The 17,526-nt window shown below is 37.3% G+C and overlaps 1 protein-coding gene across 1 annotated transcript; it reads right to left on the reverse strand.

The window, feature by feature from the left end:
• Nucleotides 1-2,355: 2,355 nt before the first annotated feature.
• On the reverse strand, nucleotides 2,356-4,961 carry LOC138885174 (uncharacterized). Its single transcript, XM_070166084.1, has 5 exons — nucleotides 4,823-4,961; nucleotides 4,119-4,714; nucleotides 3,591-3,753; nucleotides 3,202-3,284; nucleotides 2,356-2,448 (listed from the first exon to the last, which is right to left on the reverse strand). Exons 1-5 carry the CDS (start codon nucleotides 4,959-4,961, stop codon nucleotides 2,356-2,358), a joined length of 1,074 nt encoding a protein of 357 aa, XP_070022185.1.
• Nucleotides 4,962-17,526: the final 12,565 nt, after the last annotated feature.

Raw genomic sequence — 17,526 nt, forward strand, 5'->3', positions numbered from 1 at the left:
CATATAACCCTGGCAAAGTTATTTGGATTAGTTTGGACATGCTCAGCAATAACTGAAACTGGCATAATCACAAACTAATCGGGGAGAATATAAACACTCGGGGAATAGGGATTTTGGACTCATAAGAATGGTAAGCACACAGTAGATTAAAAACAATTGTCCAGGCATGCTTGAATCATACAGGGGAACACATGAAATTAAAGGGAGGAGAGTCATACTAGCATGTCTAACTACAAACTTCACACAAAACCACAAGTAAAATCATGCTAGAAATAAAAAAAAAGTGAAACAAGAAGATAAACATGTTGTTGTTGAGGCTTTAAAATAAATTAGGACATACCAGTGAAGAGAAGTAAGCAGAATGAAAGAACCCAAAGAGTACAAATGATTAGTCTTGGCTTGCAGCCGGCTAATAGTAGCAAATAACACAAGGAAGAGAGGAGAACAGAGATTTTAATAAGAGAGGAGTTTTTTGAAAGCCAAGTGTTCGTCCCTTGTTTGTGAAAACTTAGAGAATTTATAGTTGAAAGTAGGTAGTAGGGCTTTTAACAAAGTTGAGTTAAAAAGCAGTAGGAATATAGAATCGGTCAAAATAAATAAGGGAAAAGGTTAAATCATAAAGAAATGGGTCGAAACAGGTACAGAAAGAACTCCGAGAAAACCTAGTTTCCAAATAAAGTAAAAACAGTTTAGAGTAGAAGATCTTTCGGAAGAAAGCTCGAGAATAAGCAAATCATAGAAGGAAACAGGATTAAAGCATGAAAATAACATAGATCTGAGAGATCCAGAAGAGAGTTAGGGTTTTAAAAGAAAACCTAAGTAGAAATCAAAAGAACCTGTTGTAGCTTCACAAATCGTAACACACATGGTGTGATTTTGGCCAAAATCACACCAGATAAGCCTCAAACAACAGAATCATAAATTCTAGGTCCAAATCGACATGGCCCAGGACCCTTGAGGGCCTTAGAGATGAGGAGCAAGGCAGTGGAGTGACCATTGGAGGCTTGGGGCTTGAGAGATAGTCGCCGGAGATGACCGGAGAAGGAGGTGAGTGGAGGAGTCTAGGGTTAGGTTTGAGAGAAAAGTGGTGATGGGAGAGCATATGAAGGCGGCGAATTGGAGAAATGATTAGGGTTAGGGGGTTGGTTAGAATTAAAAAAGGAAGAGAATTATTTGGACCGTTGATTTGTGGTGATGGGAGAGTATATGAAGGCGGCGGATTGGAGAAATGATTAGGGTTAGGGGGGTTGGTTAGAATTAAAAAAGGAAGGGAATTATTTGGACCGTTGATCTGGGAGATCAACGGTCAGAATTCAAATAGGTAGGTGGGTTCCGGGTTTGGGTAAGGGTTAATAGGGTATGGGTCGGGTTATCAACTGTAAAATTGGACTGGGAATAGGGGTTCGATTTGGCTATAATTGAAAGCTAAATGTGGTTGTTATTTAAATAGATAGTTTTTCACTATTTTAATTTATAAAAATAACCGATAGTTTCTGGAAAATAATTTAAGGTACCAAAATGATTTAAATCACATAATTAATATTTTAAAAATATAGGAACCAATTTTATTCACATAAAATATAATTATATCTTAAAATGGGCTAACATTGCAATTATATGCAATTTAGCTTAAAAAAACTTAATGTAATTGTAAAAATACATAAAATTACACTAGCCATATTTTGGCATAAATATAGAAATCCAATAAATGAATTATCAAAACAATAATTTTGGAAGTAATTATTGGGGATTTTAGGGATAAAAAGGGAGAAAATAAATCAATTTAAGCCCTTATAAATATGGGAAACATAATAAAAGCCTTGTGCATGCTTATATATATACACACACTATTTTGAAAGCTTTTATGCATATTTAAAATATATTGGAAAAAATTGGGTGTTGCAGGAGAAACCTTGCCTTGTTCCTTGTAACAATTCCATCTTCATCAAGTTTGTTTCTGAAGACTCATTTAGTGCCAATTATTGATTTGTCCTTGGGTCTTTGAACCAGATGCCAAACTTGACTTCTTTCAAACTGATTGAGTTCATCTTGCATTGCATTCACCCAGTATGCATCCTGCAAAGCCTCAGCAACATTTTTAGGTTCAATAAGAGATAAGAAGGCATCAAAAGCACACAAATTCTTTAATTGAGATCTAGTTTTAATTCCAAAGGTTGGATCAGTAATTATGTTCTCAATGGGATGAGAACTTTGATATTTGTAAGGTTTCACAACCAACTGGTTTCTGTGTGATGTTTCTCCCATGTTCTGTTGCTGAGGAACAGGCTCATGGACAGGTTCCATTTGGGGATTAGTTTTAGATCTTCTTTATTTAGTTCCCCCTGTCAGGTTGCCCTAGACGGAAGAACCTGTTTCATCACCTGTTCCTTCTTCCGGTGCAGCTTCATTTAACTCTTTTACCAGCCCAATAGCTTTATTTTGATGTTCCTGTATCTCAGAAAGAATGTTAGTTTCATCAAAAACTACATGTACACTTTCTTCTTCACACATAGTTCTTTTGTTGTACACTTTATAAGCTTTGCTATGTGAAGAATATCCCAAGAATACTCCCTCATCACTTCTGGGATCAAACTTACCTAGGGAGTCCTTTCCATTATTGTGCACAAAGCACTTGCATCCAAATGCCCTAAGATGGGATATATTTGGTTTTCTCCCTTTAAGTAACTCATAGGGAGTCTTTTCTACAAGAGGTCTAGTCATACACTTATTAATAATGTAACATGCAATATTTACAGCCTCTGCCCAGAAGCTATGGGCCAGTTTACTAGAAAGAAGCATAGTCCTAGCCATATCTTCAAGAGTCTTATTCTTTCTTTCAACTACTCCATGTTGTTGAGGAGTCCTAGGGGCAGAAAAATTGTGATATATACCATGTTCATCACAAAATTCAACAAACTTAGCATTTTCAAATTTAGTTCCATGATTAGACCTAATTGATGCAAGTTGATTACCGAGTTGTTTCTGAGTTTTTCTAACAAAGGCAGTAAACATGTCAAATGCTTCATCCTTGGATTTTAAAAATAATGTCCAAGTAAACCTAGAGTAATCATCAACAAGCACCATCATATATTTCTTACCATCTCTACTTAATGTTCTCATTGGACCACGGAGATCCATATGAACCAGTTCCATCGACCTGGTCATGCTTACCACTTTCTTGCTTTTAAAAGAGGATCTTACCTGCTTTCTCCTTGCAAAAGCCTCACAAACTTTGTCTTCCTTAAACTTGATGTTAGGCAGCTCTATCACCAGGTCCTTGGAGACTAATTTGTTGAGTTGACTTAGACTTGCATGTCCAAGTCTTTTGTGCCAAAGGAGGGGATCATTGTCCAACACACTTAGGAAAGTGAGTTCATTTTCTGAAAGAGTGGACAGATCTACAATGTATATATTGTTTACTCTTTTTCCCTAAAAAATAATCTTATCAGTGGTAAGATTTATCACAAAACATTTGTTAGAGGTGAATGCTACCAAGTTACCCCGGTTACACAATTGTGATACACTAATTAGGCTATATTTCAAGCCATCTATCAAGTAGACATTCTCAATGAAGTGTGAGACTGTCTTACCTATCTTTCCAACCCCAATGATCTCCTTTTTCTTACCAATTCCAAATGAGACATTACCTCTTTTGAGGTCCTCAAGTGAAAGGAACTGGTTCTTGCTTCTAGTCATATGCTTTGAGCAGCCACTATCCATGTAATATATTTGACTGCTTCCCTTCATTTTGACCTACAAGAGAAAATCAGGGGTTAGTCTTAGGAACTCAAACTAGTTTGGGTCCCTTTCTATAGCAAAAGAGTGAATTAAATTCTTTTTAGCCCATCCTAGGAGCTTATTTTTCCCTTGAACAAAGGTTTTGTTCTTTTGACATGCCTTTTCTTTTGCATTACATTCACTTTAAAGTGACCAGTCTTACCACATTGTGTGCAGATTTTGTTCTCAGGAAGTGTGATATAATTGCTTTTGGGATCCCACTTAGGTGCAGGGGTCCCATAGCCCAGTCCTCTCTTATTGCTACTGTGATGTTCTTATAGCCAAGATAGTGTATCAGAGGACTTATTCCATTTGCAAGTTCTGTCTAGTTCATGATTAACCTTACCTAGATCTTCTTTTAGGACTCTTATCTGCTCATCCTTCATTTTTACTAAATTTTCTTCTAAGGTGACATGTATTTGATCAGTTTTCTTTTTACTTGTTCCTAATTTCAGTTTTAAATTTTCAGATCTGAGCTTTAACACAATGGTCTCAAGTTCAAGAACATGGTTCTTCAACTCAGTATTTTTACTATCACTTTCACTAGCCCTGAGTTCTAGATTATTGCACTGAGCTTTCAAGATTACACATTCCTTAGACAATTGTTCCTTTTCATTGTTTATGACCTCAGACTCATCAATGAAATCTATCAGAAACTCAAATAGCCTTTCTTTAGACAAAAAATTAATCTTGTCTTTGAGATGAAACACACTTACCTCTTGTTCATCATCTGATTCTCCAATGGCCATAAGTGCTTGTTCATCATCTGATTCTCCAATAGCCATAAGTGCTTGTTCATCTCTATCTTCATCTTCTGATTCCTCATCTGAGCTTTCTCCCCAGGCAGCAACCATAGCCTTCGTTGCTCCTTTATTTTTCTTGGGATGAACTTGTTCCTTCTTCCTGTTCCTTCGTTCAGCCCATTCTTTCTTCCATTCTATTTTCCATTGAGGATAATTTTTTATCATGTGGTCAGTCTTACCACATTTGTTACAGCCCTCGTGGGTCTATTTTTCAGGGACCCTTTGTTTGTTGTAGGTTGAACTTCTTGAAGAACACTTTCCTCTGATTATATACTTCTTGAAGTCCCTTGTGATCATGTCCATTTCATCTTCCTCTAGATCTGCACCTTCAGCAATTCTGAGAGCCAGGCTTCTTTCTTTCTTGGGAGCATTCATCTTCATGGTCTTCCTTCTCAGTTCATAGGCAATGAGATTTTCATTAACTCGTCCAACTTGAGAGTGGCAATGTTCTTTGACTCATGAATAGCAGTGATTTTGCTTTCCCAAGTAACAGGAAAGACCCTTGTCAGAATTTTCCCAACCTTGTCTTCTTCAAGGATAATCCTTCCAAGAGACTTAACATCCTTTGTTAGTGTTGTGAACCATGTGTACATCTCTTGGATGGTTTCTCCTTCCTTCATGGTGAAATTCTCATATTGAGAATACAGTAGTGTTCCTCTTGATCTCTTCACTTAAGGAGTTCCTTCATGAACCACTTGTAAAGTGTCCCAAATTTCTTTAGAAGTAGTGCAGCTTTGAATTCTGTTGAACTCGTCTGGACCAAGTTCACACACAAGTCATTTCTCGGCCTTAGCATTCTTTTCCTACTTCTTCAAGTCCTCACTAGTGCCATCAGCTCTAGTTTTTGGCACATCCACTCCTTCAGCATTCTTCTTCGTTGTAGCTAGGGGACCATCAGTAATAATGTCCCAGAGTTCATAGTCCTCTCCGATGATATAATCTCTCATTCTATATTTCCACCAGGAGTAGTACTGGGGCATTAAAGAGTGGAGGCCTAGAAGTAGATTGTCCTTCCCAGTTTCCAGGTGGTTCACTCATCTTGATCTGTTCTTAAGGTGTAACCTCTTCAAGGATAACTCGCTCTGATACCAATTGATGTTTTATACTTCAATACCACACAAGAGGGGGGTGATTTGTGTGGTACCCAATTTTACGTTTAACCTAATTATAGAAGGACATGGTTCTTCTGTGTTCCAACTACTACTGTTGCGGAATAATAAATATAGAAATTAAAGAACACGGAGATTTAACTTCTGCTTATGTGCATTACTTATAAAAGAGAACAACACTGATATTTATGGAGTTAGTAAATAGAGATTAACTAGAATCATGATGCTACTCTTCCTTGGTGAAAGAGTTCTTGTTGATCTCATCCTCTAGCTCTATCCATCGCTTGAGCCGTGTTCTCTTTGTGTAAAGAGTCTTTCTACTTATCACATATGCAACCTTTCCGATTAGGATCAGGAAATATCATTTCTGGTAAGTGAGGTTTATCTTCTTCACGTGCAACTCACATGCTTGAGTTGACCATATCTATGATTCACTAGGATGGACTTGGTCCATGTCTGAGTTCCTTTAATTTGTCAATCTTCAAAACTCTCCTTTACTTGGGCCAACATAGGTTGCTACTTAGTTGAGTAAGATAAGTCACATATTGGACATAGCTCCATGTAACATGTTTACCTTTGTCTATAAATGCTAAAAGCAGTTTGTTGACATTTTGTGGATAGAGTGACTTGAATTGTTAATAAATACTTCACTAAATATTCAGCTAGTTCTGTTTTGATAAGTGCATGTAAAGAGAAAATAGAAATGACTTCTGATGTTGGAGGTGATATTACTTTTGTTCCCTTCGTATTAGAATGCTCTTGGGCTGAAAGTGAACATTCAATGTTCTGCAGCTAGCATTATATTACAGTCTTGTGACTGGATTCTGTCTGATTCCTAAGACCTTTTGTTGCATCCGATGTACCTTTCTTTCAGCTTAAGTTAGTCTTGAGGTTTTCTTGAAGTGCTTCCTCTATTGCCCATTGAAAATGAAGCAAAGGCTGTATTATGCTAAGAGAAAGCGAGAAACATAGGCAGAACAGAGGATACTGTTGTGGCCTCTGAAAGTAGGTTTGATCGAGGTAATTATGGTGACCTCTTTACGTGAAAATCACAAGTCTTCACATGTTTTGCAATAAGCCTAACAAATAGCTAGGGCTTTAATTTTCATGAGCTGTGTAGGTACGTAAGAGTTTCTATTGTTGTTACTCCATTTCGGATGTACCATATATTATTCTTCCTTCAATTTATTTTGAACTTTTATGTTGTTTAAATGAGAGAAAATTTATTTTTCCCCCTCTTTTAAACAGTTATCTAGTCAGTGGAGTTCGCTTTCTATTAGCTTTTGCTCCTTTCCATTTCCTAGTGACTACTAACAAACTGCATAAGGTTCTATTGTACATCTATGCTCCTACTATCCTTCGAGATATCATGGAGCTATAATTAGAGGTTCGTTTAAGCTTTTTCTTGTAAACCATTCATCTCCTCTTGGTCAATTTCTGGGAGACGACACATGAAGAAATACAGGCATGAAGCAATAAGGAAAAAAAGGAGTACAAAAAGAAGAACCTTAACATGAAGCAACGGTAAATAACTGGTTGCATTTTAAGCATAGTGCTCATTTGCAAACATAATAGCCACAGATGCACAAGGTAATTAATTTAGTACTTGTTTCTCGCAGAAATGCAAGGTAAGGCTGCGTACAATAGACCCTTGTGGTTCTGCCCTTCACCAGACCCCGCGCATAGCGGGAGCTTAGTGCACCGGGCTGCCCTATTTTTGTTTCTTAAACAAAGCAGTCCTTTAAGAACCTGTTCAATTTTAACACTTTGTAAATAGCTCAAATTATCTTCTCCTATAAAGTTGCTGAGATTTGGATTTTTTCCAGTCCAGTGCGCTTGACATTCTTCTGAGTTTACCGGTGCATTGTCTATGTGAATGCAGAAAATGTAAATGCATGATCTACTTTTCTAGGAACCAAAATATAGTAACATAAACCTGCACGGTGCTACTGCATAGACAAGAGCGCAGCTACCAAACACATGGAACCATAATTGCGCCTGGATTTGGTCTTCAGTTGGTATTAATCTACTTGTGTTTATTTATTTGCCAAGTTGTCGAAGATACGTAAAATATGAAATAGGTAACAGCAGTAGCAGAACTTTTATTTGACTCCTTTTATACGTTTGCCACAACAGGTCTCATATAAGTTAACACATGTACTTTAATTTGTAACCTGATAAAAACGATAACTAATTAACGTGCTAGCACAGAAACTACACTGATATTGAAGCTAGTATAACATGTTAGTGTAAAATGTAAATGACTTGAAATACTACCGTGTCGAAATTGGGAGCATGGCTTCTTATGGAAATTGGCAGGTCACCATCAAATTTCCTTTGTATGTCATTCTTCTGCTTTCATGTTTCACTGCAATTGTCATTTGTCCACTGCTACACAATGATTTTATGCGCTTTGTGCTTTCCCCCCAGGTTTAAGAGCGACCTTATTAAATAGGTACGGTCGTTTATCACATGCTGGCCCTTTTTGCGGAATGTACCTTAGCTATGCACCTAAGTTGAATTACCTTCATCTTTATTTACTCTTCATTGTACTAGCCTATCTTGTGAGTACGTACTGATCTGATAGGAGATTCAAGCTAGTTCAGTTTCTTCTTTTATTTTCATGTTTTATGATTCCACTATTTATGCATTGGATGATAAAAAGGAAGTGGGTAAATATGGCCCAATATTGGTGAATTTTGAAAGTAGAGTAAGTAGGTACTGATCTTTTATATATGTGCTAATTTTCAAAACTAACACGTAGTCTGAGCTAGACGCGATGAATTCTGTCTAGTCTAGATCTGTCCCTGGACTCAAATTTGATACATACTACTACCTCCATTCCAATTTATGTGAATCTGTTTAACTGGATACGGAGTTTAAGAAAAAATGAAGACTTTTGGAATTTCTGGTTCTAAACAAGTCAAAAAAGGGGTCTAGAGTATGTGTGGTTATAAAAGCTTCTCATTAAGGGTATAATTGGAAGTTTAAGCTAAATTATTTCCAAATTTAGAAAGGGGTCATTCTTTTTGGAACGGACCAAAAAGGAAATAGGTTCACATAAACTGGAACGGAGGGAGTACTCAAAAGCATAATAAACTACGTTATGCTATATTCCTCTCCCCCCACAAATATTTAGCATCTGAGATAGGTTCGCTAAATAAAATGCAATGCGATAATCAATGGTAATTATCTAGATTTTGGTGGTCAATTTTCGTTCACTTATTAAGAAATAGGAATACCTTAGAAATGATGGTTTAATTTTGCCTATTTTATCTTGGGAAGTAGAAATGTCATCTAACAAAAAAACAGAATCTAGTTAGGATCATATCAAAAGGACAAATACCCAAAAAAGTGGGTTAAAAGAGATTGCTCTATGTGAGAAGATAGAAAAGGGAAAAGTGCTGATCCTATAAAGATTTGGCCAAATGGTGCTAATAGGCATGCATCTAGGAATAGTTACCCTACGGATCTGTTAATCAAAAAGCATGACTATGTAGAAAGTATGACTCTACGAACAGACTATTAAAAACTACAGAATATATATACATGTCTGCATTGATTGCGATACAAATGACAATGATAATTGATGCAAGGTTTCGATATTTCTCCAGTCATTCAGCTAGTGTCCGATTTTTCATGAATAAAATAGATCTAATGTTTGTGTAATTGTCTCAATTTGAATGTTGACGGTATATTAAGAGATTGAGTAACAAACAATTGACTAATGACAGCAATTGTTACTGCTATTGTTAAAAAAAAAAAAAAAAAAAAAAAAAAACTACTATTGCTATATTGAAACATAACATTAAAACAGGAGGGAGGGGAGGGAGCAAAGAAGCGGATCTAAATCGAATTTGTGGCTTCAACGTAACTAATTTCGACTCAATTTAGGTATACCTATACCAAAAATATTAAAATGCATACGTAATTCCAAATTAATTTGCTCATTTTAACTCCTGAATTCATCTAATAGAAAATGATGTTTGGCTAAAAATTCATATTTTTGCATGTAATGTACCTTGCATTATGGTTCGATCTTGTTAATTTTAGTGTGAATATTTGTGACTCGAGCTAAATAATGGTATTTATATGTGTAGGAGTCAATTGGAAGTGATTTAGAAAGTTTTCGTGCAATGTGAAGTAAGAAAAGAGCATAAAAGCATCAAGTACCTAAACCGTGCTACAGACCAAGAAAAGCTAGCTCTATAGTGTTCCTTACCGTGTACAGACCAAGTAAAGCCAGCTCTATAGCCAACTTGACCGTGCTGCAGGCCAGGCGGAGCCAGCTCTGTAGCTAGGTTGACCACGCTACATGCCTGGCTTCGCGAGGTCTATAGCCCAGTAATTAAAAGTCGCTGGATAAAAGACTACAACCCGGATTTGGACTAAGGGATTTTTGGCCCTAACATATAAATACTCCTCAAATAAATTGAGAGAGGGGAGAACAAGCCATTTTGGAGGCAAGAACATCACGTGGGACAACTTTTGGAGGAGAAAATCATCGATTTCTTCATTCCTTCATCTTTTCTTTGTAATTTGATTATGCAAAATACTTGAAAAATTATTACTACGAACATGAGTGGCTAAGCACTCTAGTTTCTAGGGTTGTGGTTGACATGATTATTAACGTTTATTAATTACATCTTCGTTAATTCAGATTATCATCCTGTGGTTGTTTCTTTAATTCTAGTTTTAACTTGTGAATTGTAGTAGCTACCAATTCACCCTACTATCTATGCTATGCTTGGAAAGCCGTATTTAGATTAGAGTAGAATTAAAGAGAGCTTATTTTTGAAGTCGTGGCTCGGGGAATAAATTCGCGGTTATAATAGGAATATACATAATAGTCTTACTTAGTTAGAAACCATATTATATTCATTCATGATAGATTCAATAGCATAGGAATATATGATTGATATATTATGGATAAGCGAGTAGTATTGTGGGAACATGCTATTCATATAAACAATTTGGTCAATTAACAACCATTGATAATCTGGATTAACAAGTGTGGTTATTGAACTTAATAGGATTGATAAACCAACCATAACCCTGGAATCTTCATTTCCTCTGAGTAAAATCTAAAACACATGTTGCATCCCTGATAAATTAGTTAATTACATGTTCAATATTTGCAAAAGTAGTTTAGTAGATAAACAATATTTTTGATTATCTTGGATAGTTAATTGGTTTTAGTTTACTTAGTTAACGATTAATCTATGTCTATGTGGGTTCGATATCCGACTTTTGAGTTACTTTATTACTTGACGGCAACGTATACTTGTGTGTACTTGGGGAACCAATAAGTTTTTGGCGTTGTTGTCGGGGACTTAGTTATTGATTGTTTATTTAAGTTAAGCTTTTATTCATTATTTGTTCAAGTTTTAATTTGTAGTTTGCTTTATTTGTGATAACACAAGGTCTAATCTTGAATGGGGAGGAGTAGAAGTGCGAACAACCTTCTTTCTCTTGAACTTGAAATAGAATGAATACTTCATAGGGTAAGAAGGGAAGTCGAAGCTAGAACTAGATCAGAAGGAGAGTTGGACATCATAGTTCAACCTCAACCACTTGAGATGGCATGTAATGAAGTGCGACCAGTGATCGAGGCCGCAAGGCCTAATCTTGCTAATATGACTTAGCTTATAGTAAAGCCTGATATCACGAGTGACTTTGAGCTCAAACAGTACATGGTATAACTGATTTAGTCCACAGGGCAGTATGTGGGTCTATCTCATTAAGATTTGTAGTGGCACATTCAAAATTTTTTGGAAATTACATATACTTACAATTATCCGAATGTTTCCAAAGAGTATGTCAGAAAAACACTGTTTCCCTTGTCACTGTCGGGGGAAGCCAAAGAATAGTTGCTAAAGGAGCCCGCAAACTCGATCCACATTTGGGATAATCTAGCACAAAAATTCTTAATCAAGTTTTTTCCCACTAACAAGACAAAGTCGTTGAGGAGTCAGATTCTTGGGTTTCAATAAGGAGATGGCGAGGCTCTTCGTCAAGCTTGGAAAAGATAAAAGAAGTTACTCAGAGACTGCCCACATCATTGTCGGACTGATGAGATGTTGGGTCACACTTTCGTGGATGGGTTGGACGAGACATCGAAGATGAATCTTGACTCAGCATGTTGGGGTAGTTGTATGGCAAGACCGTATAGTGAAATCCAGATCCTGCTAAAAAATTTACTGCTAATGATAATAATTAGCAAGGAAATGGAAAACCATGAAGAGCACTTAAACAAAAGGCATCAGGTGTAATTGAGCTTGATAATTTCTCAGCCATAAGGGTAGATATAGCGAGATTAGCAAATCAGATGAATAAAATGACAATGCACCAAGCACAACAGATGCAACATGTGCAAAAACTATCTACTTGCTTTGAGTTATGTGGCGAAGGTCACACAAGTGACATATGCTCCGTGAATCCTGAATCCATCTACTAAGTGGAGCAACAAGCTAGAGGGCCGATAAATCAAAATGCTCAATATTGTAACACATACAATTCGAACAGGAGGAATTATCCTAACTTCTCTTAGGGTGGAAATCAGAATAACAAGCCTCAAGCTAACTACAATAATCCACCTAAACCCCCATGGCAAGTAGAGGAGAGTTTGACTGACATGATTAAAAAGCTCATGATAGACAATCAACAGTTGTGCATAAAGTTCAGAAATCTAGAGAGGCGGTTTGGGCAAATGGCTAACAATCAAAACACTGGACCTGCTGGAGCTCTCCCATGTGATACAGAGAAAAATCCTCAAGTCAATGCAGAGACGTTGAGAAATGGGAGAGAGTTGGTAGAAATTCCTAAGAAGAAAAAGAAGTCGTCTCGGCTTTAAGAAGAAAGAGTGCCAAAACCTATAGAGGTAGATGAGAAAAACAAAATAGAGTCTGAGCATATATCAGAGAGGGTGTCACCCCCTTTTCCTCAAAGATTGAGAAAGAAAAATGATAACCACGTGTTCCACAAATTTCTAGATATGCTGAAGTAGATACACTTGAACATCCCTTTGGTGGACATGCTCCGTAATGTCCCAAAATATGCAAAATATATTAAGGATATAGTGGCAAATAAAAGGAGGTTAAATGAGTTTGAGACCGTCGCACTTACTGAGGAGTGCACTTCCAGGATTCAACATAAGCTTCCACAAAAGCTTAAGGATCTAGGTAGTTTACCATCCCCGTGAGGATTGGTGAAATTGATGTAGGTAGAGCCTTATGTGATTTGGGTGAAAGTATCAGTCTTATTCCATTGTCAGTGTTCAAACAATTTGTCTTAGGAGCTCCGAGACCCACCAAGGTGATGCTACAATTAGTTGATAGATCTTATGTTTATCCTGAGTGGGTAATTCAGGACGTCTTGCTGCATATTGGGAAGTTTATTTTCTCTGCAGATTTTATCATCTTGGACTACGAGGATGATGAGTTAGTTCCTATCATCTTGGGACGACCTCTCTTGGCCGCTGGAGATGCAATTATCAAAGTCTAAGAAAGTAAGATAATCATGAGGGTGGATAATGAAGAAGCAGTCTTCAATATATATTGAGCCATTCAGTTACCTCGTCATTACGAGGACCTTGCCATGATTTTTGTGGTAGAGATAAATGAACTAGCCGTGGAGCCAACTGTATTTAAAGATGAAGCACTAGAAAGGGCATTGATGTTGTTCAATCACTAAGAACTTGAAGAAGAGGTTGCGGAGATATTGCAAATTCTGGATGCTTCTTATGAATACATAAGAGAAAGATCCCAATTAGAGCCTCTGGATAGGCCAATCGCCCCGTCCCCTAAACCCTCAGTTGAGAAGGCCCCAACATTGGAACTTAAGCCCTTACCATCGCATCTTCATTATGAATATTTGGGAAGTTCTAGCACTTTACCTGTGATTGTTTCTTCTCATTTGTCTAACTTGCAGGAAGAAAAGTTGTTGAGGGGGATGAGGGAGCACAAGCATGTCATTGGTTGGATAATGTTTGATATAAAGGATATTAGTCCTGTATTCTGCATGTAGAAAATACTCATGAAGGAGGGACACAAGCCTAGTGTGGAACATCAATGCTGCCTAAATCCAATCATGAAAGAGGTGGTAAGAAAAGAAGTGATTACGCAGGTATAGTATTTTCTATCTCCAATAGTAAGTGGGTAAGCCCTGTCCAATGTGTACCTAAAAAGGGGGTATGACTGTTGTTGTGAATGAACAAAATTAATTAATCCCAACTAGGGCTGTGACTAGTTGTCGAATATGCATAGATTATAATCAGATTGTTATTGCCCCGGAAGATCAATAAAAGACCACTTTTACATGCCCTTATGGCACTTATGCATTTAAGAGAATGTCATTCGGGTTATGTAATGCACCTACAACTTTTTAAAGGTGTATGATGGCTATTTTCACCGATATGATGGAACGATTTGTGGAGGTCTTTATGGATGATTTTTCTGTGTTTGGTCCTTCTTTTGCTAAATGCTTGACCAATCTTGCTAAAGTGCTTGCTAGGTGTGAGGAGACTAATCTGGTACTAAATTGGAAAAAGTGGCATGTTATGGTACGTGAAGGTATAGTGCTGGGGCACAAGGTGTCCAAAGATGGACTGGAAGTTGACAAGTCTAATGTGGAAGCAATTGAAAAGTTGCCACCGCCAAATTCAATGAAAGGAGTTAGGAGTTTTCTGGGACATGCAGGTTTTTATCGCCGATTTATAAAGGATTTCTCAAAAATTTCATCTCCTTTGTGCAGGTTGTTAGAGAAGGATGTGCCATTCAAGTTTGACGATGCTTGTCTGAAAGTATTCGAGGAGCTGAAAAAGAAGTTAGTGAGGGCACCAATCATGCTTGACTAGAATGAGCCATTCAAGCTGATGTGTGACACTTGTGATGGTGCAATTGGGGCCGTATTTGGCTAGAGGAGGAGCAAAATATTTCACTCCATTTACTACGCAAGAAAGACTCTCACTCCTACTCAAATAAATTATACTGTGATGGAAAAGAAGTTGCTTGTTGTAGTGTAGGCGTTCGATAAATTCGGGCCTATTTGGTTGGCACCAAAATCATCATCTACACAGACCATGCAGCCATTAGGTATTTGTTCAAAAAGAAAGATGCTAAACCAAGGCTAATCCGTTGGGTTTTACTCTTGCAAGAACTTGACTTGGAGATCTAAGACCGTAAAGGAACAGAGAATCAAGTGGCTGATCACTTGTCCAGGTTAGAAACTCGGAATCATGTAGCTGATGGAGATGCCATCAAAGAAACCTTCTCGGATGAGCAATTGTTGGCCGTTACTGCTGGGGAGGTGCCATGGTATGCAAATTTATTTAACTATATGGAAAGTGAAGAAATGACACCTGACCTTGAACCTCATGCTAAAAGAAGTTCTTGCGAGATGTGAGATCATATATGTGGGATGAGCCGTTTCTGTTCAAATCTTGTACCAATCAGTTAATGAGAAGATGTGTGCCCGAATCTGAAATAAATGATATCTTACATTATTGTCATATGTTGCCTTATGTTGGTCATCATGCGGGTGACAAAACGGCAACCAAGGTGTTGCAATAGGGTTTCTATTGTCCTAGGTTATTTAAAGATGCCCATGAGTTTGTTAGGAGGTGTGATAGGTGCCAGAAAACAGGAACAATTATGAAAAGGAATGAGATGCCATTGCATGGTGTTATGGAGGTTAAAATAATTGATTTTATGGGTTCATTTCCCTTGTCCAATGGGTGCAAGTATATTTGGTGGCAGTTGACTATGTGTCAAAGTGGGTGGAGGCTATTTCTCTACCGACCAATGATGCCAAGGTTGTGGTTAACTTTGTCAAAAAGCAAATCTTTACAAGGTTCGACACTCCAAGAGTGATGATAAGTGATGGGGGTACCCATTTTTGTAACAAGCTATTGGACAATGTCTTATCGAAATACGGGGTCAAACATAAGGTTGCGACCGCCTACCATCCTCAGACTAGTGGACAAGTTGAAGTGTCAAATAGAGAAATAAAGCAAATTCTGGAAAATACGGTTAGTGCAAGTAGGAAATATTGGGTTGCAAAGCTTGATGATGCTCTATGGGCATACCAGACCACCTACAAAACTCCAGTCGGAACCTCCCCTTACAAGTTGGTTTATGGGAAGTCATGACATTTACCGGTGAAACTTGAGCACAAGGCATATTGGGCGATAAAGAAGCTGAACTTTGATGCAAAATAAGTGGGTGAAAATAGTTGATGCAATTGAACGAGCTTGATGAGTTTTGCTTGCACGCATATGAGAATGCCAAGTTATATAAAGAAAAGACCAAGCACTGATATGATAAGAATATCCATAATCGCGAGTTCGAACCAAACCAATTAGTTCTCTTGTTCAATTTGAGGTTGAGACTCTTTATGGGGAAGCTCAAATCATGATGGTCGGGCCCGTTTGAGGTAGTAAGAGTCACTCCACATGGTGTAATTGAGTTGCGCGTCGTAGGTGGTGAGAGAATGTTCTTAGTAAACGGACAAAGAGTAAAGCACTATTATGGAGGTGACTTTGATCGTCAGAAGTCGAAGGTGTTACTTGCCAATGATTAGACGAGGTTCTGCGTCGCGCCGCGACGTTAAATCAGACGCTTGTTGGGAGGCAACCCAGCTTCACTGCTTTATTTTATTTTTATTTTTATTATATTATTTTTATAGTGTCTATTTTTATTTTATAGGAATATAAGCATAGGATGCAAAGCTATTGGAAGAGTGTAAAAGTGAGCTAGATGGTGAGAACTAAGTGTGGGTGGTCCACACAAAGGATCATGCATGAGGGAAGTCTGAGTACTCCGTGAGCCGCTATTTTTCAGCCTTTGGCCTTTCAGGGAGTTTCTTGTCCACCCTCATTATTTTTTTGCTTTATTTATGCATTAGGGACACTGCACTCATTTATGTGTGGGGTGGGAGAATTCCTCTAGATAATTAGTAGTAGTATGTTAGGAAAATATTACTTCTTATTTTGATTTTAGCTTCTTATTTTTGTTTTCGTAGTTGTGTAGTATTTTAGTAGCTCCTAAATTTTGTTTTTCAAAATAAGAAAAATTTAAAAAAACAAGGTAGAAAAATTGGACATTTCCCGACGATGGATCTTCTTAGAAGTTTTCTTGAGGGATTAAAGCCCAAACAAAAATCAAAAAATATATCTTTTAGTTTCCTTTAGGTAGTAAAATCCCTCGTAATTTTTCTTTGTGCTTCGGTTCTTTTCCATGGAACGTAGTTGAACCGGTAGTAGTTTTTTTTTTGTTTTTTTTTTCTAGAGTAGGACTCAGGAAAAAATGGAGGAAGAAAGATGAGATTCCTAGGCACCCTTGACTTGTTTGATAGTAGCATATTTAGATTTAGCATGTGTAGTAACTTCCCTAGGTGCTAATATTGCTTATGAAGCCTTGGTTATTTGGATAGCATGTTTTGTGATGCCTATGTCTCATTTTCTTGACTTATGTTCACTTTGTGTTTAATGTTTAATATCTTGTGGCTCCGTGAATACTTGCATTAGTTTGAGAGTCGGAATGAAACCGTCCTTATTGAGTCATGTGCTATGTTTGAAGTGATATTTTTGTGTAGTACATGTCATTGTACTTGTGTCTAGAACTTGACATGTATGTGAGTCGAAGCGAATTTTTAGGTGAGGCTCGGTTTGACAAATGATTTTAGGCTTTTTTTAATCTTTTCGAGCTTTATTGCTATCACAAATAAAATCTATCCCTAGTTAACCATTTTGAGCCTATAGACTTTTATTTGGCACTCATATTACAAGCTTATACCCTCTTTATTCTTAATTGATGTTGTTTTGATCCTTTTACCTCTTA

The sequence above is a fragment of the Nicotiana sylvestris genome, chromosome 2 (assembly GCF_000393655.2).
Source record: "Nicotiana sylvestris chromosome 2, ASM39365v2, whole genome shotgun sequence".
NCBI lineage: Eukaryota > Viridiplantae > Streptophyta > Magnoliopsida > Solanales > Solanaceae > Nicotiana > Nicotiana sylvestris.

What these genes read in the sequence shown, in the direction of transcription:
- LOC138885174 (XM_070166084.1), bottom strand. Translation starts at nt 4,961, where the DNA reads ATGAAGATGAATGCTCCCAAGAAAGAAAGAAGCCTGGCTCTCAGAATT. An exon ending in CATTGGGGTTGGAAAGATAG is followed by an intron (nt 3,285 to 3,590) that starts GTAAGACAGTCT and finishes TCAACAAATTAG; the next exon opens with TCTCCAAGGACCTGGTGATA. An exon ending in CTTTTGCAAGGAGAAAGCAG is followed by an intron (nt 2,449 to 3,201) that starts GTAAGATCCTCT and finishes TCTGAGATACAG; the next exon opens with GAACATCAAAATAAAGCTAT.